We start from the raw sequence: 24,906 nt of genomic DNA on the forward strand, positions 1-24,906 counted from the left end.
TGTGTAGAACCAAAAGCAACCACCTAAGCCCAAGCTAAGTAATGTCAATCAGCAGAGCAGAGCCATGGCCTAATCAGATTGCCTTTTGGGCTTTATTATCCATTTCCTGACCCTCTTTGTTCTGTGCTTTCGAGACCCAAAAAGAAGAAGAAGAAGAAGGGAATCATAACATAACTCTCTCAGCAAAAGGTTACACATACCAATATACGTGTCAAAGAAGGGGCGCACAGAATATAATTTTGGTGTAATGTGTCAAACCCTTAACTCAGCAACTGCCACGTACTCCAAGCTCCATTTTTCAAATACAAACAAAGAGTAGCTCCTTGGTTTCAGAGCGCGTGTGTGGATGGCGAGAATGGAGGTTTCTGCCAACTCCGGATCGGACATAAGCAACTTGTTCAAACCCATACATCTGAAGGAGCTGCCACACATCACACACTACGTCCCTAACCTCAAAACCCGACCCAACCCACTGGACCAAAACCCCTACTTCCACACTCTCCAACTTCCATCCTTCTACTTCACACAATCCGACGTCGTACTCCGCCACATCCACAACCACGACTCTCCCTCTCCCCGCGATGCCTACCACCGCGCCGGTCCCCGTCACGAGATCTTCTTTGACCCTTCCAGTGTTCGCGTTGCCATAGTCAACTGCGGTGGTCTCTGCCCCGGCCTCAACACCGTTATCAGGGAGCTTGTGGTGGGCTTGTGGCACCTCTACGGCGTCCGTCATATTTTGGGCATCACCGGCGGGTACAGAGGGTTTTACTCTACAAAGCCACTCCCTCTGAATCCCAGCCTGGTTCACCACTGGCACACCATGGGTGGCACCCTCCTTCAAACATCAAGGGGTGGCTTTCATCTCCATAACATCGTCGATGCCATCCAAAACCACGCTTTCACTCAGGTTTACATTATAGGTGGAGATGGGACTATGCGAGGGGCAGTGGAGATATTTGATGAAATACGACGTCGTAAACTGAATGTTGCGGTTGTTGGAATTCCTAAAACTGTGGACAATGATGTCGGAATCATTGACAGATCTTTTGGATTCCAAACCGCAGTTGAAATGGCACAGCAAGCAATCAGTGCTGCACACGTGGAGGCCGAGAGTGCAGTTAACGGTGTGGGACTCGTCAAGTTGATGGGTCGAAGCACAGGTCACATCGCTCTCCATGCAACACTCAGTAGCCGTGACGTTGACTGTTGCCTGATTCCTGAAATAGATTTCTACTTGGAAGGGAAAGGAGGGCTCTTTGAATTTCTTGACCAAAGAATGAAGGAGAATGGGCATGCCGTGGTTGTGGTTGCTGAAGGTGCTGGCCAGAATATTATACCCAGAACTGATTCACAGAAGGAAGAAAAGGATGAATCTGGGAACCCAGTGTTCTTAGATGTTGGTGTGTGGTTGAAGTCTGAGCTTAAGAAGTGGTGGGCAAGGGACCACCCGGATGAGTTATTTACAGTCAAGTACATTGATCCTACTTACATGATTCGTGCAGTGCATGCAAATGCTACTGATAACTTGTACTGTACTCTCCTAGCGCACTCTGCCATTCATGGTATTATGGCGGGCTATACTGGGTTTGTTGCTGGTCCTATTAATGGAAACTATGCATATATTCCATTGGAAGATGTAGCGCGTGCTGGCAATCCAGTTAATACAAAAGATCATACATGGTCGTGGGTGAGATCTGTAACAAATCAGCCTGATTTTATAAGGAGCTAGACATTCAAGACAACATCCAAGGTTAATTCCAAAGAGCTGAAGATCCTATTTATCGGTGATTTTTATGTTCTGATGTGAAAAGGTTGGTTCTGGCTCTCTTGTTCAAAGATGGATGTTGAGATGATGTACAAATTTGTGTCACTTGTGTGCATATTTTGTAACTAAGTTGTATGTTGGAGTTTACAATATCAATAACTCAATTTCCCGGCCATTGAATCACTGTTTGCTTTCTCTTTCTTCGTATTTATATTCGCTTTTGTGGTCTATGAATGGTATGTGAGCTCTGACATTTGGTCTTTGAGGAGTGTTAGGTGTGATGGCATTCCTTGGATTTGAACCAAAAGTTTAGACTTTGGTTTTGTTCCTTCCAAATTTTAAGTTGATCATAAATCCCAGCTACATTCCAGAGCGTGTTATAGTTTATTTCCTTTATGATTGATTAGAATGAAATGATGATCCGGGGTAAATTGAAAAGAAAAAAATTCGGAAAATTGCATATAGTCCTAGAGGCAATATTTGGTATAGGCAGGGGATAAGCATAAATGTCCTGCTCTTGCTTTGCTGTCTCGCTTTCTTCCTCCTCTTTTCTAGTGGCAGACAGCATACTTAACAATGAGTATCAAATACATGCTTCCAATATTCTATGCCCAATTCCTCTCTGATTCCCTCAAAGTGGTAAGAAGGCCGAAGGGAAGGAAGATAAGAATGAAAGAATATAAATGAGGAATCAGCAATTCCAATTGTATTTTTCTAAATGAAAATATATAGTATTGCGAAATTTTATATTTAATTGGTTCAACTAATAAATTACAGTTCAACCGGTAACTCAGGTGATCATTCTATGACCAATTCGAGTGTAATAACATAAGTATATCTTGTATGATAATTTTTCAATATAAAATGTTGAAATCTGTGTTCATTGCAATTAGAAATATAATTAAAATTATAAAATGTTGTCTTGAATTTTGAATAAATGAATAAATAAAAATAATATTTTTATATATAAAACTAGACAAACAAAAAGAAAACAACGGGGGTAACTTTTCAACAAAAACCTTTTTTTCTTGTGTTGATTGGGAAAGTTGAAATCTATGTTTATTGCAAGGCCCCCCCTTTCCTTTTACTGTGTTCCTCAAGCTTATATGTTATATGATTATAGCCATACCATTTCCCCCCAAAATTAAACACTGAAAATTATGGTGGCACAGGGGAATATAAAAACAGAGGAAAAATGTAGAATTGCAGTGGAATCTAACAGCAGTAATTGCTGCTCGATGATTGAAGAAGTTGTGGACTATACATATTAGTAACTGTACAAGAGAATCAATGCGTATGTAATCACAGTAAAGAAAATTATTGGTATCCCCGGTTGTAGAAAACTCATATTAGTAACTGTTTTGATGGACTATCACGGCAAAGATTTGTAGCAGGACAGTTAAGAAGGTAGCTCGTGAATGTTTTAATAGTTAATAATTTTAATTTTTGACCTTTGTATATAGACTACAAAGATTTAATTGTAATGTATTTAGACAATAGAATATGATTTATGAAATTTTAAGAAATAAAAGTAGTTTTATATAACCAACGGAGTAAAATTTGTAATATGAATAGCAAAGCATACATATAAGATTCCATTTTTTAGGACTATAGCTTAAATCACTTCATGCTTCCATCATCTTTTCTAAAATTATGTTCCAATATTTTTTTGTTATTTATATTTATTTTTATATTTTTAAAAAATAGATAAAAAGACCAAACATTATAAAATAAAAATAAAAAATTGTTCCAATAGAACATTTTTTTTATTATTATTAGACTATTTTTTTATTTATTGTTATTATTATTATATTTTTTTTATTACTTAAAAAATTAATTTAAGTGACAAACAACTTAATATTACTTTAATTTAAATTTTTATATGTAAAAAATATTTAATAATAAATTTACCTACTATATTTAAATATGCGATGATAAATTTACTTACCATATTTAAGTTTTATATAATAAAATAAAATTAATAATAAGTGTTTTTATTTTTTATAAAATAAGAGAAATTTTACTAATAAAAAATATATATATAAATTATTTTTAAATTTAAATGACTCAAATTATATTAACCTTAAATTTGCAATAGATATATCTTACGTTTTTACTTCACATGTTTATTCATATTATATGAGTTAAATCCAATTTTCTAAACTAAAAACAAAAGTCAAACAAGGAATAATCTGAGTCATGTGTCATCTTTCTTTGCTTTCCTCTCTCCATTAGAGGAAGGGCCAATGAACGAAGGCCACCGGGAAACGTTGGAGGGTGCAACACCGCCGTCACCAACTCCCACTGCCACGTGAAAGTCGGTTACTATGACACCTCTCCGCCTCTTTTTTTCTTTCTGCCTGTCGTTCCGTGCTAAACGACAATTTCCCTCACTGTTTCGGCAGCCATATTAGGCGACATATGTTTTTTTCATATGAAATTTGGATACTCTTAAATTGTTGAATAAAAATTTATTTCCTTTTTTAGAATAAAATATCATTTTATTTATTAATATTAAAATTACATATTCCTATTGAGGACTATTCTTCATTTTGTTCCCTAAATTACAAAATAGCCCATGAGGTTTTGGCATTTCCTAATTGTTGTCGTAAGTCATTGTCACAAATCAAATACAAATCCAATGCTTTATCTAAACCCCAATTCCATGTTTACACTCTCCACCCTTTCTCTATATAATTATTGATATCCAAATCCAAAGGTTCGCTCTGTTTCCAAGTGAACGATCTGAGTTTCATCCGCTGCCGTACTCATTACAGTGTTGAATTCAAAGAAATTCAAATTTCGATTTGCATCTTATACCGATGTTGAAAGATGATATTTTCAATTTCAGACCTCCTAAACTTAAAGCAGCATCTTGTAATCCATGATTTGTTAGCAAAAAGGAAAGGCTAAAATTGTTTCTATCGGGTTTAAAATCAATAATTTTCAGTTTTTTTAATCTCCCTCTTTTTATCATACTATAGTGCTTACACAATATCTATCATTTTTCTTTTTTAAAATTTATTTTTATGTCTGATCATAAACACCCCATTGGAATAACTATAAAACATTCTTTTTTCTAATGCAATTCATATCTCTGAGAATAATAACAACGGGCCCACGAAGAGAATATTACTTATCCAAATCAATAACCTCTTTGGACAACTTAAATTTCTAACCACAAATCCTAATCACACAAGTGATATTGTGTGTGAACAATTGGAAAAATAGATTTCAGTTGCGTAAAATAAACAATTTTCTTAAGAAAAACTCATCATAATAATCAAATGAGCAAAAAGAGATTGACCAATGTTGAATATCTGTAGATACCGACATATGAAAGAAAAAAACCAGGCAATTCTTGTACAATTTGCATGTGCAATTTGACAATTAGAAAGGCAGGGTACTTTGGTAATTACAAAGAAAACCCGCTTAATAATAATAATTGTTGAGCTCTAAAGCAGGTTCTTATTCATCTTTCAGGTGCTTTACTGATAGCAGTTAACACAGTTGGTATGTGCTAGTTGTAACTAGCTCTTGGTTCAACCTTCCAACAGTGCATTTTGAGTATCTTCCCCTCAAAGTGCTGCAAAATCTGTGATGTGAACCAACGAGGATCAACATATTTAAAGTGGCAGAAATGTTAGAGGCAAGGTTGGGTGCAGCTATTTTGATGTGGATGTTGGCATGGAGTTGGGCAGAATCAGCAATAGGGGTGAATTGGGGCACTGTTTCTTTACACAAGTTGAAGCCTTCTACGGTGGTTGATCTCTTGAAAGACAACAAGATTCCAAAAGTGAAGTTGTTTGAGGCAGAAGCTGATGTTCTTAAGGCTCTGATGGGAAGTGGGATTCAGGTGATGGTTGGGATCCCCAATGAGATGTTACCCCTCTTGAGCTCATCCCCTTCTGCTTCTGATTTGTGGGTTCGCCAGAATATTTCTGCCTACATGGGTAAAGGTGGTGCAGATATCAGGTTTGCTCCCTTCTATCCTTCTTTCTTGTTTTGCTTGGGCTTCTTTCTCTTTCAAAATCACAAAGGCATTCATTTATTTGTCATACTAACATGGAGTAAAGTTTGCTGTGTAATAAAGCTATCTTTTACAACCAAATAGTATTTTGTGTCAACTCCTAGCTTTATTATGTTCGGTTATATTATTTTCTATTTTCTTCCATTTGTCCAAGAAAAGTAAATAAAATACACACAACAAAAAGGTCTTTTATGGTGCATCCAATTCTTCTATATATGATACCACCATTAGACACAAGCTGCTCAAATGTTGTCATGGGTTGCTAAAATCACTTCTTTAAAATCTGCAAAATCATTAGCTCATCGATTATAAATATTCCTTTACCGTATATATTGAAAGAGGATTTGAATTTTTTGACGATCTGAGGATGAATTAGTTGTTCTGTAAAAAAATCTGGGGAATCAAAAGCTTGATTGGAAATTTTTGTTTAGTTGTAATTATCATGTGCAGTTCAAAATAACTAACAATGGTATTATATCGAATAGAAATTATTATAAGCTTTAATATTTTATCGATTGTTATTAAGTCTAGAATTTGCTCTTTGCCTTGATGCTATGTAGAAGAGTACATTTTGAATGATTTGTCCCAAGAATTAAGATATTATTGAGTTAGCCTGAAGGATATTGTTTGTAAGTTTGACTAAAATATCATGTATTTGTGTGAATGAACGGTTCCTTTTGAACACTGGCTTCAGTTGACCTTCTCCCTTCCTCCCCGAGCCATTACTTGTTATGTTTGGTGCAAATCCTGAATTATATGTCTTCTTGCATTCCCATCATGGTCCACCTCCCACATCCTACCAAACTACACCTTATTATTAGTGTTTGCTGATGAATAGTGTCATGCGAACTGTCGTGTTATGCATTCCATAAGTAATTTCAAAGTCCAAATATGAACAATGCTAACGCTAAGTAAGGCTATATTTTGCTGCTTAATACTAAGGCTTTTGATTTAATAATGAAATCTTAAATCTTTAACAGCTGGATATAAACCCAAATGCCAATTGGATATTTCTTTTTCTAATTTTACACCTTATAGTTAGATTTTTTTAGACTTCAATATATTTTCAATTTCTATAAATATAGTTAAATTTAGTTTTAGTCTATTTTGTTTTTTGATTTTAGTCCCATCTCTTATAATTTTATTTTAAAATGGTTGATGTTATCATTTAGTGATAATGTAACATTCATTTAATGATGTCACATTAGCGAATATTTTAAAGTAACATATAAGATAATGGGGATCATTTAAAAAAAATTAAAATTTATTGTGTTTAAAATTGATAAAACTAAATTTAACAATTTTTACAACGATTAAAAATATATTTCACCTTATTTTAAGTTGTATGGAACATATTGATTTTCTACAGGGCTTTAAACCTATGGCCTTTTTATTACAGGTATGTAGCAGTTGGAAATGAACCATTCCTCACGAGTTATAATGGTCAATATCAGAACTTGGTAATGCCTGCGATACAAAATCTACAGCAGTCTATAGTGAAAGCAAATCTTGCTAGTTACATAAAACTAGTTGTCCCCTGCAATGCAGATGCCTATGAGTCCACACTTCCTTCGCAAGGGGCATTTAGGCCTGAGCTGACCCAGATCATGACTCAGCTGGTTCAGTTCCTCAACTCAAACGGTGCCCCGTTTATTGTTAATATCTACCCATTCCTCAGCCTCTATGACAATGGAGATTTCCCTCAAGACTATGCATTCTTTGAGGGAACTACTCATCCTGTCACAGATGGTAACAATGTTTATACAAATGCATTTGATGGAAACTATGACACTTTGGTTGCAGCACTCAGTAAACTTGGCTATGGTCAGATGCCAATAGTTATAGGGGAAATTGGTTGGCCCTCAGATGGAGCCATTGGTGCAAACATCAGTGCAGCAAAGGTTTTCAACCAAGGTCTCATAAACCACGTTATAAGTAACAAAGGGACCCCCTTGAGGCCTAATGCTCCTCCAATGGATATCTATATATTCAGTCTCCTTGATGAAGGAGCAAAGAGCACACTCCCAGGAAACTTTGAAAGACACTGGGGGATTTTCTCTTTTGATGGGCAATCCAAGTATCCACTCAACCTTGGCCTCGGAAACAAGGAACTGAAGAATGCAAAGCACGTTGATTATCTTCCATCTAGATGGTGTGTGGCAAGCCCCTCCAGTGATGCTCAAAATGTAGCAAATCATATGAGGATTGCATGCAGTGTTGCGGATTGCACCACACTTAATTATGGGGGTTCATGTAATGGAATTGGAGAGAAGGGTAATATCTCATATGCTTTCAACAGTTACTATCAGCTCCAAATGCAGGACTCACGAAGCTGCAATTTTGATGGGCTTGGTATGATTACTTTCCGAGACCCTTCAGTTGGTAACTGTCGTTTTCTTGTGGGTGTTACTGATAAAGGCTCCGATTCATCTGGTTCTCAGATAGCATGTGAGTGTTGGGTTCTAGTTGCATTTTTTATTATACAGACCATCTTTTCACTTTGAATGTGATTCGGAGGTTTCATAAGTGGGTTTTCAATGGTCCCCTAGCCTCTTTCGAGACTGGGACAACTTAGGAGTAATCAAGTAGAAATGGTGACAAAAGAATCTCTCATATATATTTATATTTGCGTTTAGAAAATATTGGACAGCATTCTTGATTTGTAACGTACCCAGCATAGGATTTAGTCACTGTATCATAGTACAAGAGATGATCTGAACACAAAAGTATTCAATATATTACACATGATTTATCATTTGTCTGTTCTGGTGACTACTAGCAACAGTAGTTTCTCATTCTCTTGTGATGGTGCTGCATTGCAGATAGGGTTTTTTTTTTTTTTGTGTCTTTCTAATTCCTAGCTTAGGCATGTGAAAAGGATCCGAGTTTCGTGTTTTATTTATCCAATGGTCATGTCCATGGTCGCCTATAACTAGATGCAAGTATCCAATACCAAACCACAATCTGTCAACATGGATTTTGGCCTGCCTGGCCCAAATTATAATTAGATCGGCCACATATATTTGTGAATGATTGAAATTTATTTATTTTTAATTAATTAAGCCCCTCTTAAAATTATATAAATTTTATTTTTTATTAATTTTATTCTACTTAAAACCCTAAAGTTAATGTTTTCGTATACTTACGTACAATATTGTGAAATTGTGCAGTCTTTATGCCACAATTATATTCTTTGTACCATTCTAGTGAAAATTCAATGTGTAAGAGATTAGTATAATTTCTCAAATCGAAGAGAATAAATGTAATTTTATCAAACTTCAAAGAAAATCAACCTCAACTAAACTAATCAAGTGTAACAGACAAGAGAGAATAAAGTGAGAAAATAGTATAAAAATTTTGGTACACAATAAGTGTATATATTTAAGTTCACGACCACAAATATTTTATTCAGTGGGGTATTTTAAAAGTATTATAAGACATTACTTATCCATTAACAATAAAGTAAATTTAAAAAAAAAAGAAAAGAAATGTGAGATTAAATAAAAATAAGTGACATAACTGTTAATCAGACTACAATTTTACTATAAACTGAATCCAGTTATTATTAGCTTATCATGCCGCTACATCTAAGTTCCAGTTGATTGGGATCCACTAACTAACGTTTATTTTCATTTTCTCCATTCCTTTTCACTGTCATGAACCAACTGGTAAGTACCATTCCTACACATTCAAAGTGCCAAATAAAAAGGTATAATTGCTAAGGAAAATTTTCATTACTTTCTTTTAAACAATAATGAGAATGAGATTAGAACTTATGATCATGACCTTCCCATGTTGTTGGGAAGAGTGGAGACATAAATTTGGTTAAAGATTGAGACCAATAAGCACTCCCATTAGAAATATAAGAATGATATAAAACCCTTCCTTCGAAACTGTTATCATTCTGACGTCTGCTATTCTAACTTCAGCTGATTTAAGTGCCTCCTGAAATACAAAAACAAATTATTAGTAACAAGGAATGGTAAATGTCAAAACAGAACAGTTATGTATATTCCTTTTTTAATGCACCTTTGGTCCAAGAGATTCTTGATTCAACTCAGCAATAACAGTAGCCAACTCAACCAGAGTAGATGTCATCTTATTTAATCTGGTTTTCAGTTCTACCATCTCTTCCTCCACCTTAATGGTCTTCTCCTCTACCCTTTTGATGGCTTGTCCTTGATTTGAGAAAGCCTGTGATTAAATAGAAAACACATGCAAGAGTAACTTGATCAAAAAACAGTAAAAGAACAAATGGTATATATGGAACTATATTCTAAATTGCACCAACTCAATGTCAAACTCACAGCACTATAAACCCGTTTGTCAGCTTCACGTCCCACTATTTCCCCATCAACATTTTTCTTTAAATTGTCAACCTTTTCTTTAAGAATGGTGATTGCTTCCTGTTTCTCACCTTCAATTGCCTGTCACATCCTTGGGTTCAAATCTTTTATTCATGAAAAGCCTTTCACTATTACACCCACGTAATAAACATAAAACTGTGATATGGGTTCAAATCATATTCATGAAAAGTTTTCTTACCTTGGCCTCTGAGGTGGGCCTTGATTGCAGCTTTGAGGTGCTGGTTTGCACCATCGTTTCGAGCCAAGAAAATTTGGATTTCAATAGACTAATTTCATTCTCATGAGCGGAACACTTTCCCGGTAAGCTTGAACTTCATGTTCTCTTTCCATTAACTACACAAAAAAGGAACATAATAATTCTATAGATTCTAGTGCTGGTTCTGTTAGGAACGGATTCTCTAGCATTAAAATTTCACTTGACAAAGTCTTAAGTGCAAATTTTATATCTATCTCTTTTTTTTTTTAATTTTAATATACATTATTAAGTAAATAAGACTCTAAAAATAATAAAAAGTGATAAACACAAAATTTACGCATAACTTATCGTGTCACGTGAAGGAATCATGATCAATACTATCATGCATCGAAGGATTCAAAATGCTAAGGAAAGACCACTTCTTTATGTGTTAACATACACACGAGCTTTTGGTTTTGCAAAAGAGGTTGACTCAGCAAAGCAGAAAAAAGAGGAAGGCGGTTTTATCGGAATGAAGAAGGAAAAAGGGAAACAACCTTTTGTCTTTTGCTGATTGTGCGCTTCCCATGCCAAAAGCTTAGTGCAAAACCTAATCAATCATAACTTAAAGCAATTAATCAAATGATATTGTAATATCTCGATGGCATAACAAGGATCCTTGCTGGTTGGCTTTGGATCATATAAAAATAACTTGGCCTAGGACACAGGTAATTATGGAGTTTAATAGTTTATAATTTTTTTTTGTCAATATTGTAATATCTCGATGGAGGATCCTTGCTGGTTGGCTTTGGATCATATAAAAATAACTTGGCCTAGGACACAGGTAATTATGGAGTTTAATAGTTTATAATTTTTTTTTTGTCTCTCTCAATCATATTATTTATCTTCTGTTATAAAATATATATATATATATATATATATATATATATATTTATTTATTTTTCTTATCTCTCTTTTAGTTATAAAAATAGTTTTAATTTAGATAAACTTCTCGTAAAAAAATGACTGAAAAATTCAACTGCTCCCATTAATGAAAAAAATTGCATAACACATAGGAGGTTAACATGCTCTAAATAGTAAAAGAAATCCATGATGTCCAACCATTTGTCCTCTAGTTGAAGAGTCTTGTGCGATTCTTTCTGTGCAGCCTTTTTATTTAACATTAGATTTGCCTTTACATTTGTGCAAAATCACTTGTGAACTTTTCTGCACAGAAAACCACCTAGAGCCTTATGAACAAGTGATAATGGATTCCACCAAAAGCTAAAAAATCTCCTTCCATTGAACATGCATTGTAAATTGTTCAAATGCATTTTAGCTAATAATTTTCCTGTGTTACGAGAACGGCAAATGACTTTAGACACGCAAAAAGAAAAACAAAATCTACCTTGTAATTTTATGCACTAAAAAAATAAATGTTTTCAATTGACTTCTCGAATACATCCCCTTGCAAAAGAAAAAAAAATGTAATTACAAGAAAGCATACTAACTGATTTTTAATAGTCAATAGCCTTGACATAAATAATGACAAATATAAAAAAGAAAGAAACATGATCCCTTTGTGAGGGACATCGGAGGAAAGGCACAAGAATTTGCATGCACTCAAGTTTATTGAAGCAGCAATTCTCAACTCAACGCTGGCAAATGCTCAAAGACGTCCTTCACAGCTTGGACAAGACTAATGGCAACATTTACCTCACCAAAATTAATTCCAAGGAGCTAACACCTGAATATTCTATTCTGTTCCCCTTTTATTCTCAAATGAAGTAAATAAATAAGCAAACCCATTTGTTCAATATGCTAACCTATCTATCCAAAAAAGGGAAGACAAATCTCTACCATACTCAATGAAAATATAAACAACGTCCAAATCCATCCCTAAATGAATCCTTCACACAGAAACCCATCATTCACAAGCCAATTGAAGACCACTCTCAGTCAAGGCCACTGAAACTGACATGGAAGATGTAGTTGCCTCAAGTATCATCAACTTGTGAGTGAAACACAAAACTGGGAAACGTGGTAGTGATATCTCTGCAGAGGAAATAATTTACGTTGGATGTTAGATGCTAGAGCTTGGTTTAAAAAAGTAATCCTTGACATATTGAATGGATATATTGGAAATGTTATCCAAGACAGGAAATGCTACCCCAGACAATCAATTTAATTAATCGCTGATTGCATTGATGCCAAATCACCATCATTTAAAGAATATACTACCAATGACGTACGAAGTTTACATGCATAGTCCACATAGGCATGTGTACACTTTGCTTTTTATTATTTTCTAACTACAAGATACATTACCAGGGAGTTTCTAAACTTTCAGTTATGGTGAATACATGCACATGCAGTAACAAGAAGTATTGAGAATAAAAGGGGTTTTCAGGGAAGAAGAAAGATGCATGGGTTGTAAACATTTAAAAATTACAGTCCTGTTTTACTATACCCTATTCAGTTTATTTAAGAAACATTTGAATTTGTAAGGATTTTAAACTTTTTCCGTAAAAAGTGAAGGGAAATAAACCATCCCCTCTTCTTGTAACAAGTACAGATTATAGTTTTAAAATAATATCATGGCTCATTTTAACAAACACATCCAAAAAATGCTAGGCAAAATTTCCCTCACAGGTGAGAGAATTTCAAAATTCAAATAGTGGTTAGTAACGGGATGAAACTCACTTCAGATATTGAAGAGTCATATTTTTCAGAAGGGAAGGATGACGCAAGACAAGGTTTCGCCATTCCTCCTTGTCAATCTTCCCATCATGTTTGGTATCAGCTTCCTCAAATGTCTAAATAGGTTAAAAACTGTTAGTGACAGATCTCCAGAGAAGATTATAATAGCACAAGAATGATTTTATATGCCAATTTTCACCATTATCAACTCAGCAGAAAAAACTAAGGTAACTTGTGAAGTTCACACAAGTAAGGCTGAAAGAAGGTTTACTTTATTTAGTAAGGAAATTTAGTATGAACGGATAGCATATAATTCACATGCTTAACAATATTGCTTTTATGTCTACGAACTCAAGAAGAGAGGAAATATAAATAATAAATTTCATTAATATAAAAAGAACTGAAAAAAGGGAAGAAAGCAAAAAATGAAAGAAAAACTACTCATTGAATGCTTCACACAATGAATGTAAGATGTAACATGCAATTAAGTCATCAGACAAATGAAGCACCTTGTCAATAATACTTTCGATGACATCATCTGAAAGATTCATACCAGATTCAGCTAGAGTGGCCACCACCATTTGTTTTACCTATACACAAAGACATCGATAATCAATGCATATCAAATACATACTGATATCAAAATCATATCAGATCAGAGTATCAATAGACAAAACATCATAAGAATTTTTTTTTACCTCCTGTCTCTCAATAAACCCTTGCTGTTTGAGATCATACAATTGGAATGAAACTGCATGAAGTTGGGAATCCCCAACAGGGGTATGAATTACTACTAAATAAATGCAGTAATGAAATTAATAGAGACAACCATAGAAAAAACACATGCTCTAACTTCCTCTCCAAGAAACATCCTTCCATTAAAAACCCAAATAAAATATTGATCACATATCTAGAGTCTTCTAAATATTTGTTCTTACACTCAATCTTATCATCAATTGGTGCATTGGGATGAAAAACAGATAGGGCACGTGCAAACTCTTCGAAATCAAGTATCCCATTGTGCTTTGTGTCAAACAAGTCAAACACCTACAAACGGTTCAAAATCAAGAATAGGACATCATAAGTAAACAGCATGGAAATGACTTTTTCAAAGTAATTGGATAAAATATATTGCTCCAAAAAGGTCATGAAGCTAACAAATCAAAGATAAATACAATAATGGCACATAAGGCCGTATTCATTAGCCCATATAGTAACATGGTAAAACAAATCAAACAGAATATAATGTATACAAAGATAGCTGAAAATCAATTTTACAATGGAAATAAAAAATATCATCCACAACTATGGTGTAAGAGTTGAATTTTCATAAAAATGAATCAAAATATTTGTGCTATATATTGGTTTTTTCTCCTCAGGGTGGAAATGTAGAAAGCAGTTGTGTAAACAAAAGAAGTTAATGCTTTACACACCCTGTCTGCAAATAGGCTCTCTTTTTTGTTTGTCTTGAACAATGCCAATTGAAATTCTTCCTGCCATGTAAAATAAGGAAATCATAAAAACAAACAAAAAGACAATATTTAGAAAGACAAACAAATAATGCAATACATGATAGGAATTTTGATGAGTAGTGCATTTTACATAAAACAAAATACATTTGTGAACTTATGATTCTAAGGGTAGATTAGGAAGAAATCCATCATTCAGAAAGGTTGAGGAAACAGATTTCATATGTTCATAACACAAATTGATAGAAGGGAAGAGCAAAGGATGGCACAACTCACCTTATTAATTAGTCCATCATCAATTACAGCACTACTGATTTTCTTGAACAGTTCATACAGTGCTTCAATCTCACTTACGCTAACTGCATTGATAATAAAACATATAAATATCTTCTTTTGCTATTTGTTTATATCCCTGATTTTGTATGCTTTTGATAGAAAAAAATAAATAGAAATAACAGATGATTATTCTATTCAAGTGAATAAAGTCTTAACAAGAGATCAGTAACTGAACATTATATAGTCTCGTTATCATCTGACCTAAAGTCCTCTACGGCCTTCAATATTTTGTATAGCCATGCTATGTAATTAGAATGGTATTGTTAAAACAAGTATCATCTCCCATCCAGATTGTACACAATTAGTCAGTTTTAAAGTACGAATTGCAGAATCCAACTGTATTCTAGAATCTTCTATTTATGCCTTTATTATCTGACTTGATCTCAATAATCAAATGCCACAATTTCCCATTAACAGTCAAAGGCTGTATAACTCTCTAGAGAACCCTTTTCCACCAATGTCATCCAAATATTGTGAAAAACAGAAAAAGGAAGACAAGGACGAAAAGAGAGATACTTGCACAATTAGATGCAAGAAAATAATAATAGGAGCTAATTCAGAACTTCAAACAAAATTATTGAAGTAATAGAAATGAATGACTAGTCTATTGCTCAGTTGAGAAGTTCCTCACAAACATAAGATGGAAAGAAATAGGGAATAATGACATACACACTGTCTCTCTTGCAAGAACTTCTGGATTTTCTAAACCTCTAGGTTGCTTTGACAGCTCGGCATTGCAACAATTTATCAGAGTAGCACACAAATGCTTTAATCCGTCTAGGCACTGCACCATGATCTCTTCTGGATGTCAAAACACTCCATACCTGAAATCCAGGGGGAGAAATCATAATATAAATACGTGTAAATGTCTAGAAAGAATTTTTTTACTGTCCATGATCAAAGTCAAATTCCATTTCAGCAACCACTAATGGAAGTTAGGCACCTTTGTCATCTCATTAATTTAATAGTACTAAACATAAACTAAGTGTCATTACCCCTTTACAAGGTACTTCAACAATTCAATTAAAATTTTATACCAGACCTAATTAGACCGATCTGTCCATCCTCCACCTAATATCTCAAAGCAATGCGTGGAAGGAAAGCTCTCCCACCCTCTAAAGAAAGAGCTTTATAGTACAAGGTGCTGTGAATTCAAAATTTAGCAATTCAAGTAGAATGCTACGTAACAACCAACAAAACAGATTCACACTATTCCAAATATCCTGCATCGTCAATCATGGAAAGTAGAATATGATATGGGAGAGAACTCTAATCAATTCAATCTCCCAATTAAATCGATTACAAATGACAAGAGGCAATCCGATTCAATATAGAAGAGCACATTAGCTACGCGATCACTTCCAATATCAGGTAATCGAAAATCACAGTTTCCAAAGCAGAGCACACAATTCAGACAGTGTCACACTGCTTCGCACGAAAGATGGAATTTTTAGCTCGACAATCAAAGTTAAAACAAAGCAACAATGTGACACTAGGCATTACATGACCCTGAATTTAAGAAACCCCATTGCAGATTTCGAATCCAGAACCAAAAGGATTCAAACGAACACTGACCGTGCAAAGATAAACAGATACATCTCCACTGATCATCGATACAAAACACATCAAAACAAAAATTAAGGCTTTAAAATGAGATCTACAGAGATTAACTTAATAATTAAAAAAAAAAAAAACCCAACTCGGAAATCATAGAGGTAAGAAATGTTGAAATGGAGAAGTGATGTTTACCTTTCAGAAAAAACAGAGTGAGAAGGAAGAGGATGAGAGAAGAGAAAGCGAGGGGGAGTTAGAGTCAATATTCTGGGACATGTTTGTCTGTCTTTGAAAATTGTTATTTTGGAACAAAATATAAAAACATGAACTTTGTTGGTTTTGTATATATTTATGGAGAAAATGGGGTTTTGATTAAATTGTTGGTAAACAGGTGAGGGATTGTAAAGTAGAACAACGGTTGTTCTGTCCAATTCAAAATAACAAAAGTGGCTGAATCAATTATGGATTGTATTTATGGAAAGAGTGACGGAAAAGAGAATATTAGAATGAGAATTGAAAGGAGAGAGAGAGAGAGAGAGATGAGAATGGCCTCAATTTGGAATGGAAGGTAACCTCATTGCTCACCAAGCTTCCCACGTGCCCCTTCAGCGGTGGTTTCAATTTTTAAAATAATTCCTACTGATTGATAATTTTATATTTATTTGTATTATATAAAATTGTTTATAAACTTTATTTATGATAAAAATAAAAATAAAAACTTAAACTTTATCTATAGTAAGAGATTAAAAATTATGTTATAACTTATAATGTTAAAACATATTTTGAAGTATTCATTCCCAGGTAATAAATAAATAAACTTTTTTAATTAATTATGTATGTAATTAATAGGACAAATTATATTGACATTTTTAATAAAATTTTAACATATACACTTTCTTTTTTCTTTTCAAGTTACTCTGACTTTTCCTAATTTATATAATTCAATACAAAATTAAAAATAATTTATATAATTAAGCAATATGTGTAATTTATGTTGATACATAAATTAAGAGAAATTTATGTAGAGTAAAAAAAAAAGAGAGATACAAAATAAAATTTTGCTAAACCTAAAAAAATGTAAGTGTAAATAACTTAAAAAAATGTGGGTGTAATTTATTTTAATCAAATAAAATATTAAGTTTTTTTTTTACACTGGTATAAGATTAAAAATTTGTAAGTTAAATGAAAAATTTAAATTAAGTATAAGTGTTTTTAAACTTATACTAGTGTGAGAAGATCATTCTTCAAATATTATAGTTTAAGTAAACAATTTATATTTATTAACATATAAATTATATTCTCATTATAAAATGTGATGGAAATTACAATAATAGTGAGAAAATAAGTAGTTGTAATTATGAACTAAAAATTTAAATTGATATATTTTAATAATTTTATAATTTATAATATATTTACATTTAGTTTTATCATTAATCTTAATGGCTAATTTTTCAATCTCTCTCTCTTTGTCTCTGGAAAACCAAATTAATGAAATTTATAACTTTTGAAATGTTGCACTTTTCATTGATGAGTCCACAAACTCACAAAGGCAATGTGTATGGTGATAGTGATTTCCGTACATTGGACTTTCCAAATGTGCTGGAAATTGCAATCGTGCCAGAAAATTCAAGTGCATTTGTAACATTGACCTCTTGCTTGAATAGACAATGCTATTTTATATTACTTTTTATTTTTTTTATCACTTTATAATAATAAAATAAGAAAGACATTTCTGAATACACATTTCCTCTATTGTTTTTTTCATCAAACAAAGGGATGCAAAATAATGATGTAAAAAAAAAAATCATTTCCCTACATACAACTCTTCACGGGAAAGAGATAGTACAAAGGATTTATACATTGCTTACATTTATGACACGGTGAAAAAGAAATAATAAGAATTGAAGTTACAAATTGCAGACAGTGATCTTCTAGGAATTCTTCAAAGATTACTATTATTTTCATTATTATTATTATTATTATTATTATTATGATACTATGGTTATGATCTCAAATTCTCAATCTGACTTTTTCACTCCATGTTCTGATTTACTTCTTGCCCTTCTTATAAGTTTTTTAGGATCTAAGTCCACCTTGCAGCTTGAACTACTTTCATCTTTGGTTCCCCTCACCTTCTCTGACATTGTCTCCTCAATGTCCCCTCTTATAACCATCTTTTTTTCCAAGTCCAATGCCAACTTACCATCTGATCTTTTACTTTTGTGATGATCCTTTTCTCTACTTTCAGGAAGGGAGCTTCTTGTCACTTCTTCTCCATTGAATTCTTTTGCTTGGCCTAAAGATTGTTTGCTTTGGGTATCTCTTGTAGTTCTACTTTGTTTTGCTCCAAGAAGTATCTCATGTGGCTTTGGCAGTTTGTGACTGGTGGTTGCCTTAGACCCTTTTTCTTGTTCAAAGTAGAGGAGTTGCACTACTGTCCTCAATGGCAGAAGCTCGTTTTTTACTGCATGCCCACGCACTTCTGGAGAAAGTCTTTGGCAGTCTAGAATCCCACACAGCCGTTTCTTGTCTGCCTTGCTCAGCTCCTGATGCACCTGTTAATCATTTCATATATGCACCATGGAGATAATCAAAGTATTGCTTATACCCTTATATTGATATAGATGGTATAATGCTCAACGTAAATATATTATTCTGGTTTGACATGTGCTTTTGTCTATATTATTAGTCTTAAGGTCCTCAAAGTGTCTGGGACCACAAAAGAAAAAGAATGTCACATACTATCATCCATTTAGTGTTGGATTGCTTTTATTGATATAATCTTTATTTAATAAAAAATAGACTATTAGTATAGATATCACAAGTCTACAACTAAAAATATGATACATCGTAATAGACAATTTTCTTGGTATAAAAAATTAATATAAACTATTTGTATACCAGATGGATATTATATTGTCAACATAAACCCGTAATGATTGCATAGATAGTTTTTTTTTTTTTTTTTTTTTCATTAGTAAATGTGATATTTTTCATGAGCAATTGTGCAGCATTCAAGTAGGAGACAGTGAAAATTGAACATGTGAAGTCACTCCAGGTGTGGTATGACTACTTCACCTTAAGATAAATGTTGACTGCTTGGTACAGATCATCGTGCTCTACTCGGGCAATACTGGGCACAGTTTCAGCAAGAGCCACAAACTTGGACACTTGCATGTTCTCATCCCTGGCAACCACTTGAAGATAAGAATCAATGAGCTTGCCAACATTTCTGATTGATCTCAAAAAGTAGCTGTTATCCACAGCACCTGGGGACATTCTTTTCCAAAGCTTCAAGAAAGTTTCCAAAACTGCTAGGACTAACTCTATATCATAATAATTCTGGTCAGAAGAGGATGTTGAAGGGTAAAGCAAATCACTCACTGTTGCCTCCTCAAACTGTAGGCTTGCTCTTCTTATTAGTTCTGTTTTTGTGACCGAGGAGACACCAAGGTAAATTGAAATGCTGAGAAGTCTAAACAAGAACCCAACTGAAACAGACCCTCTATCTGCAGGAATCATGCTTACAATTGTTTCAAGAATTTTTCTGTTTTTTTCCTTCGATTCTTCCGTTTGAGATGCTGAACTGCCAGAATTTTTAAGCTTCGTGATGCCTGGTAGCCACCGGCAGGCATAGACATGCAAAGCTTCACCAATAAGCTGTGGAGGGAGCACATATGTTGATCTAATAGCCATTATTATGCACCTGAAAAGATCTATGTCAAGATCTGAAACGTCCTCCGTCCACCAATCCTTTGGGACAGAATGGTGCTGTTTTTTGGTATAACCAGGCCTGGTATAGGTGTAGGACCATTTGACCTGCACAGAATTATCATTTATAAGTTTAGAAAAAACATATCCAAGGAAGTAAGAGTGACAGAAATGTGGAGAAAAGTTTGATGGATCTGAGTTCTTAACCTGTGGTGGGGGTGTGAGAATTTTTTCAATAATTGAATCAATGCACTTTCTGACAATACCAAGATTCTCTGACCATTCTGGTAATGTAGCAGTAGTCTGAAGTGTTGCAATTGAATCCTTCCAACCTTCAAGAATGCATGAATTGAAAAAAGCCTCAAGTTTTCCCACAAAATTTCCCTTCTCTATGGAGTCATTCATTCTAAGGAACTTGGCAGCACAGAGAGCGGGTACAAAGTTATGAGCACTTATGTTGATGGCAATTCCGTAACAAAACTTGGCACAGAGTTCAAAAGCATCTTCCCCTCCAGGTATATCATGAAGCTCTAGAGACACACTCTCCGAATCACTAGAATCATAGCAAAGCCTTTGTAGGAGACCACATTTTGGAAGAAGCGGAAACTGCAGCTAAAAAGAACAGAATTATAGATGAACCAATGATTAAATTTTTATTTTCTCTTCACTCACACCGCATTTCCATTCCAATTCCAATACCTTGTGTAACAGATAAGTAATATCATTGATTTGTATTACAAGGTCTGCAGCTATATCTGATATCAGAGTCCTGCATTATGAGAATACATGTTAATTTGTAAAAAGGTTGTTTGTAGATTTTAAACCAAAGGGTTGCTGCAAAATACCTGGTAGCTTGTTCAGTGAAGAAAGTATCTGGCTTTGTCCCAAGTTTCATGAACTTCATTTTTATTTGTTGTTATGTATACCAAATCGTCAACAGAAACCTTTACTTCAAAGCCTGCAAATGCAGAAGATCGCACCTTCAATGATACTACAATAGATCCCATAAAGTCAGAAATGAATCCATGAGATTGATGAACGTGCTTGGCTGAATAATTTACCATGATTTATTTATGACCATGAAACACCAGAATATGGAAGCACCAACTTAGATTCCATCATTTCACGCAAAGGGGTGGGAGACAAGAAAATTAGAAATCACAATAGATGAAGGTAGAAGAACATGACATGATGTCATGTCCCATCACACTTTTAGTTATGAATGAGAAACTGAAAAATCTTCTAAAATAAAGGAGAAAGAAAATTTTTTGCAGAAAGATTACCTCAAGTTTTAGTTATTTAGCCAAGGCTCTACCACTCCCAAGCTCATTGATTTTGATTTTTATATACAATACTGAAAGCCCTTCAATTCATAGAAGATGATGTCATCCACCGAGAATAGAAACTACTTAGAGAGTTTTGCAAGATAACACGCGCTTCTGTTTCTACTATTGTACCTTTGGAAGTTACTTCAACCATTAAAGTAGAATAGAGTAGGTGAAGTTCAATCAAAGTTTCGCGGATGTGGAATACGCTCACTGAATTTTCAGGCTTCAAATTTTTGTTTCAGCCGCCTCTGCCAGTTCCTGACACATGTAACAACAAACTGAACAAGAATTTTCAGTAACTGTTGGCAGACAATCTTACGTTATTCATAGGAATACGATATTTTGTCCCAAAATTCTGAAAAAAAAACATGAAAATAAAAAGCGAGCTGATAATGGGAAAGTGCTAATTATAATTATTAATTAAAACGTTGACCCTTGTCTTGATCCTCTTACATGACTTGATCCCTAGCCAATTTCTTCAAATCTGTTTGTCATAAAAAGACTAAAAAAAAATACTCTAAAGTAGAATGCAGCCAACAGCATAATTTTTTGTAATTGAATATTATGGATATTGAATACTCATCCAACCCCACACAACCTAATAATAATAGCAAATGAAGAAAGAAGCAGCACCACGGCAGAAAATGCATTGAGCATGCATAAACATATATGATTACCTTGACTGTTGGGTCTTGGCCAGAGAATGGACAGTAAAGCATGTTTATGCTGTGTTTGGAAGTAGGGAATTAAATGTTAGGTGAGCCAACAAAAATCATTAGAGCTTTTACAGTGGCTCAGATTTGGCTCAAAAGTGTGTATAAATCCGAAACAGATATGTACCAATATACACATCCCAATCTCTTTAGAGGATATACTTTTGATTCCATATATATTTAAAGATATATACATGGCTCTGTTCAGACAATGATATGAAAATCCGAGAGAAAGTGAAAACTAGTGTGTTACCAAAAGCTTCCTAACCGAAGGCAAATAATAATATTTTTATGAGGCTACTTTGTTAAGTCACTTTCTTTGTATCTCTTGAGAATTTTGATATATTAACTAATGTAGTCTTTTCAGTTTAAACTAATATAATAGGCCCGGAGTGGTCCACCGCTATGGTCATCTCAATCATCCCATTCCCCATTAAGCATATAGGAATCAAGAAAGGTGGAAGCCAACTTTTTCTCCTTTCTTCCTTTGTTTCACTTTTCTTCTCAATTTTATTCAGTACATCATTAGTTCATAAAACCGTCTGGCCATTTACGTTTTGTCTCAGATTTGCTTCAGATTTTGAATTATTGAAAAAACATATAACGGAAATAAATAGCGGAAGAAGATCAATATACAATCGTTTTTTATTGAGGATATGATATTAGTGCTAGGCCATTCCCACTGTAACACTGTTCATTGTTGAAAGCTGACATGCAGCATGGTCTGTGCTTTCACAGACAAATGGTGGTAAAGCAGAAAAGAAATTATATTTATGTATATTATGTTTGTAATTTTTTTGTACTATAAGAAAGAGAAGAAATTGAAATTAAATAACTAATGTGAGTAAAAAAAATGAAATTTATGTTTATACAATTTTTTGTATAACCAAAGAAGAAATCTAGTTAAAAAGAAGGGAAAAAAAATGAAATAAGATAATTGATGTGATGCGAAGAAATAAAAATAAATAACATTATCAAAAAGTGTAGTATAAGCGATCAAAATTCAGTATTTGTGGCATGACACTTGTAGCTTTCAACTATAGACCAAGAAAAACCATTCATGTTTTTCCAAATAAGATTGCACTGGAAACCTCAGCATACCATCTTTTTCATAGGGGTAACTCTCACAGATGCCGATTCCATGAACATGGAGGAAATTCAGAGAAGTGTATAGTTAATGTCAACTAGCTTTGCTCTACGCTGAATCAATGACATGCATTTTTCTAATCTTGGATGGCATTGAGTAAGGTATTTAGCCAATTATATGGCCATTCTCTTCCGGAATAGATAAAATCCCACCAGTTACCTCGTCTCACCCCCACAAGAAGGCGTTTAACATTTACTTTTTGTCCCTTTTCTTTTGGATTTTTTTAAGCACACGTTACAGTACAGTTTGTTTCCCTTTTAACAAAATTTTTATTACCCTTTGGCAAAAGTAGTCTCTTTATCTTTAAAACAATATAAAAAAAAGGCAACTTTAAGCTCTTAATTGGTTAAGGAGTAGAAAGTCAAAACCTAATGCTTTAATTAAATTTATACTCCATATACACCTCTCTATAATCCACAATCTACACTAATATAATTAATAACACTCCATCGAACACCAAAGAAAGGATTTGGAAATTCTCAGGAATTTAAAAGAGTGAAGCAAGAAGAGAACATACCTGTTGGCGTTATTGATGGAATCTTAGGAAGCAGAAAAACCTTTACAATTGGAAAGGATGCATAGTTTTGAAGTAACCATAGTGTAAAAATTGAAGAAAGTAGATGAAACAGCATCAGTAATGGAAGTGAAGCTAGAGGGACATAGTGGCCTAGCACCAACGTACATGAGCATGCGAAGCTGAAAGTTGAGTGCTTTAGTAGTAGTGTTATGCAAGTAATCCTCAGAGAGAGAGAGAGAAAGAGAGAGGGGAATCGGCAGTATCTGTAACTTATGCTTCGGTTAGAAACAGCCAGGGAGACACCAACCAAAGAAGAATGAGTATCAAAATGTCTCCTAACTAAGTGTTAGAGGGTACAGCAAGGAGAAGAGAGAGAAGGAGTGGTTCGTTGGGATTAGTCAACATAGTAATGTATCAAAAGCATGCCATGCCATGATAAATTCATTGAATAGTAAATAGAATGGAATAGAAGAGGAAAAAACTTGGAAAAAAATAAAGAAAGGAGGAAGCAGTGTCTTTTGGTTCTTCACCAACAGCTTGAAAATTGGTGCTCTATGATTGAATTACAAAAAGCATGCAGTGCAAGTGGGCTATGACTTTGGAGTGCTCCTATGCTAATTGAAAAGAAGCTTGTGTGGGGCCAAGTGTGTGTGCATAGATAAAAGATCCTCTGTGCATTCCTCATCATGCTTCCCCCCACTAAACCTCGGGATATTCTTCTTCTATTAGTCCAATGGTTTATGTGCATGTCGGCCACGTGTCTTGTCCTGTGCCGTTGGTTATATCTTGCTGATGGGATTGCTCTGACTTCTCTGTTGGTTGTTTTGGAGGCCAAACACAGACAAACACTTCTCTTTATCCTCCGTGTTACCGTGTCATTTTTGCTTAATCCTTCATGCGTGTGGGCTTCTTCTCTATGTTCCTGTTCATTCACTCGTGCGTCAATCCTTTTCCTACTCCTTTCCGGACCCACATGATTCTGTGTCATTCACAATCACATGCAACCCCACCAATTCATTGCATTCAATCTATTTGCCTCAACCAAGATGTGCTAACTATTCATTAAGAGCCTTATAGAATAAGCAGCTAGG

The 24,906-nt window shown here is 34.2% G+C and overlaps 4 protein-coding genes across 7 annotated transcripts; 2 read left to right on the forward strand and 2 right to left on the reverse strand.

The window, feature by feature from the left end:
• Positions 1–355: 355 nt before the first annotated feature.
• On the forward strand, positions 356–1,732 carry LOC113874623 (ATP-dependent 6-phosphofructokinase 2). Its single transcript, XM_027512839.1, has one exon. The coding sequence runs from the start codon at positions 356–358 to the stop codon at positions 1,730–1,732; it is 1,377 nt and encodes a 458-aa protein (XP_027368640.1).
• A 3,599-nt stretch (positions 1,733–5,331) lies between these two features.
• Positions 5,332–8,302, forward strand: LOC113874926 (glucan endo-1,3-beta-glucosidase 5-like). Its single transcript, XM_027513227.1, has 2 exons — positions 5,332–5,743; positions 7,198–8,302. The coding sequence occupies exons 1-2, from the start codon at positions 5,409–5,411 to the stop codon at positions 8,300–8,302; spliced, it is 1,440 nt and encodes a 479-aa protein (XP_027369028.1). The 5' UTR covers positions 5,332–5,408.
• A 3,509-nt stretch (positions 8,303–11,811) lies between these two features.
• LOC113874927 (calcineurin B-like protein 3) lies at positions 11,812–16,904 on the reverse strand. The gene is made up of 9 exons (XM_027513228.1): positions 16,595–16,904; positions 15,515–15,669; positions 14,786–14,868; positions 14,474–14,533; positions 13,979–14,087; positions 13,739–13,791; positions 13,550–13,630; positions 13,044–13,156; positions 11,812–12,395 (listed from the first exon to the last, which is right to left on the reverse strand). Exons 2-9 carry the CDS (start codon positions 15,636–15,638, stop codon positions 12,338–12,340), a joined length of 681 nt encoding a protein of 226 aa, XP_027369029.1. The 5' UTR covers positions 15,639–15,669; positions 16,595–16,904; the 3' UTR covers positions 11,812–12,337.
• A 1,230-nt stretch (positions 16,905–18,134) lies between these two features.
• LOC113847376 (BTB/POZ domain-containing protein At5g47800-like) lies at positions 18,135–24,312 on the reverse strand. Of its 4 annotated transcripts, XM_027476452.1 has the most exons (9): positions 23,816–24,312; positions 21,568–21,696; positions 21,394–21,473; positions 21,172–21,217; positions 20,956–21,068; positions 20,810–20,879; positions 20,318–20,716; positions 19,478–20,218; positions 18,135–18,954 (listed from the first exon to the last, which is right to left on the reverse strand). In XM_027476452.1, the coding sequence occupies exons 5-9, from the start codon at positions 21,012–21,014 to the stop codon at positions 18,418–18,420; spliced, it is 1,806 nt and encodes a 601-aa protein (XP_027332253.1). In that variant the 5' UTR covers positions 21,015–21,068; positions 21,172–21,217; positions 21,394–21,473; positions 21,568–21,696; positions 23,816–24,312; the 3' UTR covers positions 18,135–18,417. The 4 variants fall into 4 exon arrangements, with proteins under 4 accessions (XP_027332253.1, XP_027332252.1, XP_027332251.1 ...); XM_027476451.1 differs by lacking the exons at positions 21,172–21,217; positions 23,816–24,312 and having other exon boundaries at positions 18,418–18,954; positions 21,568–21,710; XM_027476450.1 differs by lacking the exons at positions 21,172–21,217; positions 23,816–24,312 and having other exon boundaries at positions 18,418–18,954; positions 20,956–21,090; positions 21,568–21,710.
• Positions 24,313–24,906: the final 594 nt, after the last annotated feature.

Source organism: Abrus precatorius, unplaced genomic scaffold, assembly GCF_003935025.1.
Source record: "Abrus precatorius isolate BTA unplaced genomic scaffold, Abrus_2018 Scaffold8, whole genome shotgun sequence".
In the NCBI taxonomy this organism is placed as follows: domain Eukaryota; kingdom Viridiplantae; phylum Streptophyta; class Magnoliopsida; order Fabales; family Fabaceae; genus Abrus; species Abrus precatorius.

Coding starts and splice junctions, on each gene's coding strand:
- LOC113874927 (XM_027513228.1), bottom strand. CDS start 15,638: ATGGTGCAGTGCCTAGACGGATTAAAGCATTTGTGTGCTACTCTGATA. Junction 14,869..15,514: donor TCTTGCAAGAGAGACAGTGT/GTATGTCATTAT, acceptor TTATCAATGCAG/TTAGCGTAAGTGAGATTGAA. Junction 13,631..13,738: donor GGTTTATTGAGAGACAGGAG/GTAAAAAAAAAT, acceptor CTTTGTGTATAG/GTAAAACAAATGGTGGTGGC.
- LOC113847376 (XM_027476452.1), bottom strand. CDS start 21,014: ATGAAGTTCATGAAACTTGGGACAAAGCCAGATACTTTCTTCACTGAA. Junction 20,880..20,955: donor TTCACTGAACAAGCTACCAG/GTATTTTGCAGC, acceptor CTCATAATGCAG/GACTCTGATATCAGATATAG. Junction 18,955..19,477: donor CAGTCAACATTTATCTTAAG/GTGAAGTAGTCA, acceptor AATGATTAACAG/GTGCATCAGGAGCTGAGCAA.
- LOC113874926 (XM_027513227.1), top strand. CDS start 5,409: ATGTTAGAGGCAAGGTTGGGTGCAGCTATTTTGATGTGGATGTTGGCA. Junction 5,744..7,197: donor AAAGGTGGTGCAGATATCAG/GTTTGCTCCCTT, acceptor TTTTTATTACAG/GTATGTAGCAGTTGGAAATG.
- LOC113874623 (XM_027512839.1), top strand. CDS start 356: ATGGAGGTTTCTGCCAACTCCGGATCGGACATAAGCAACTTGTTCAAA.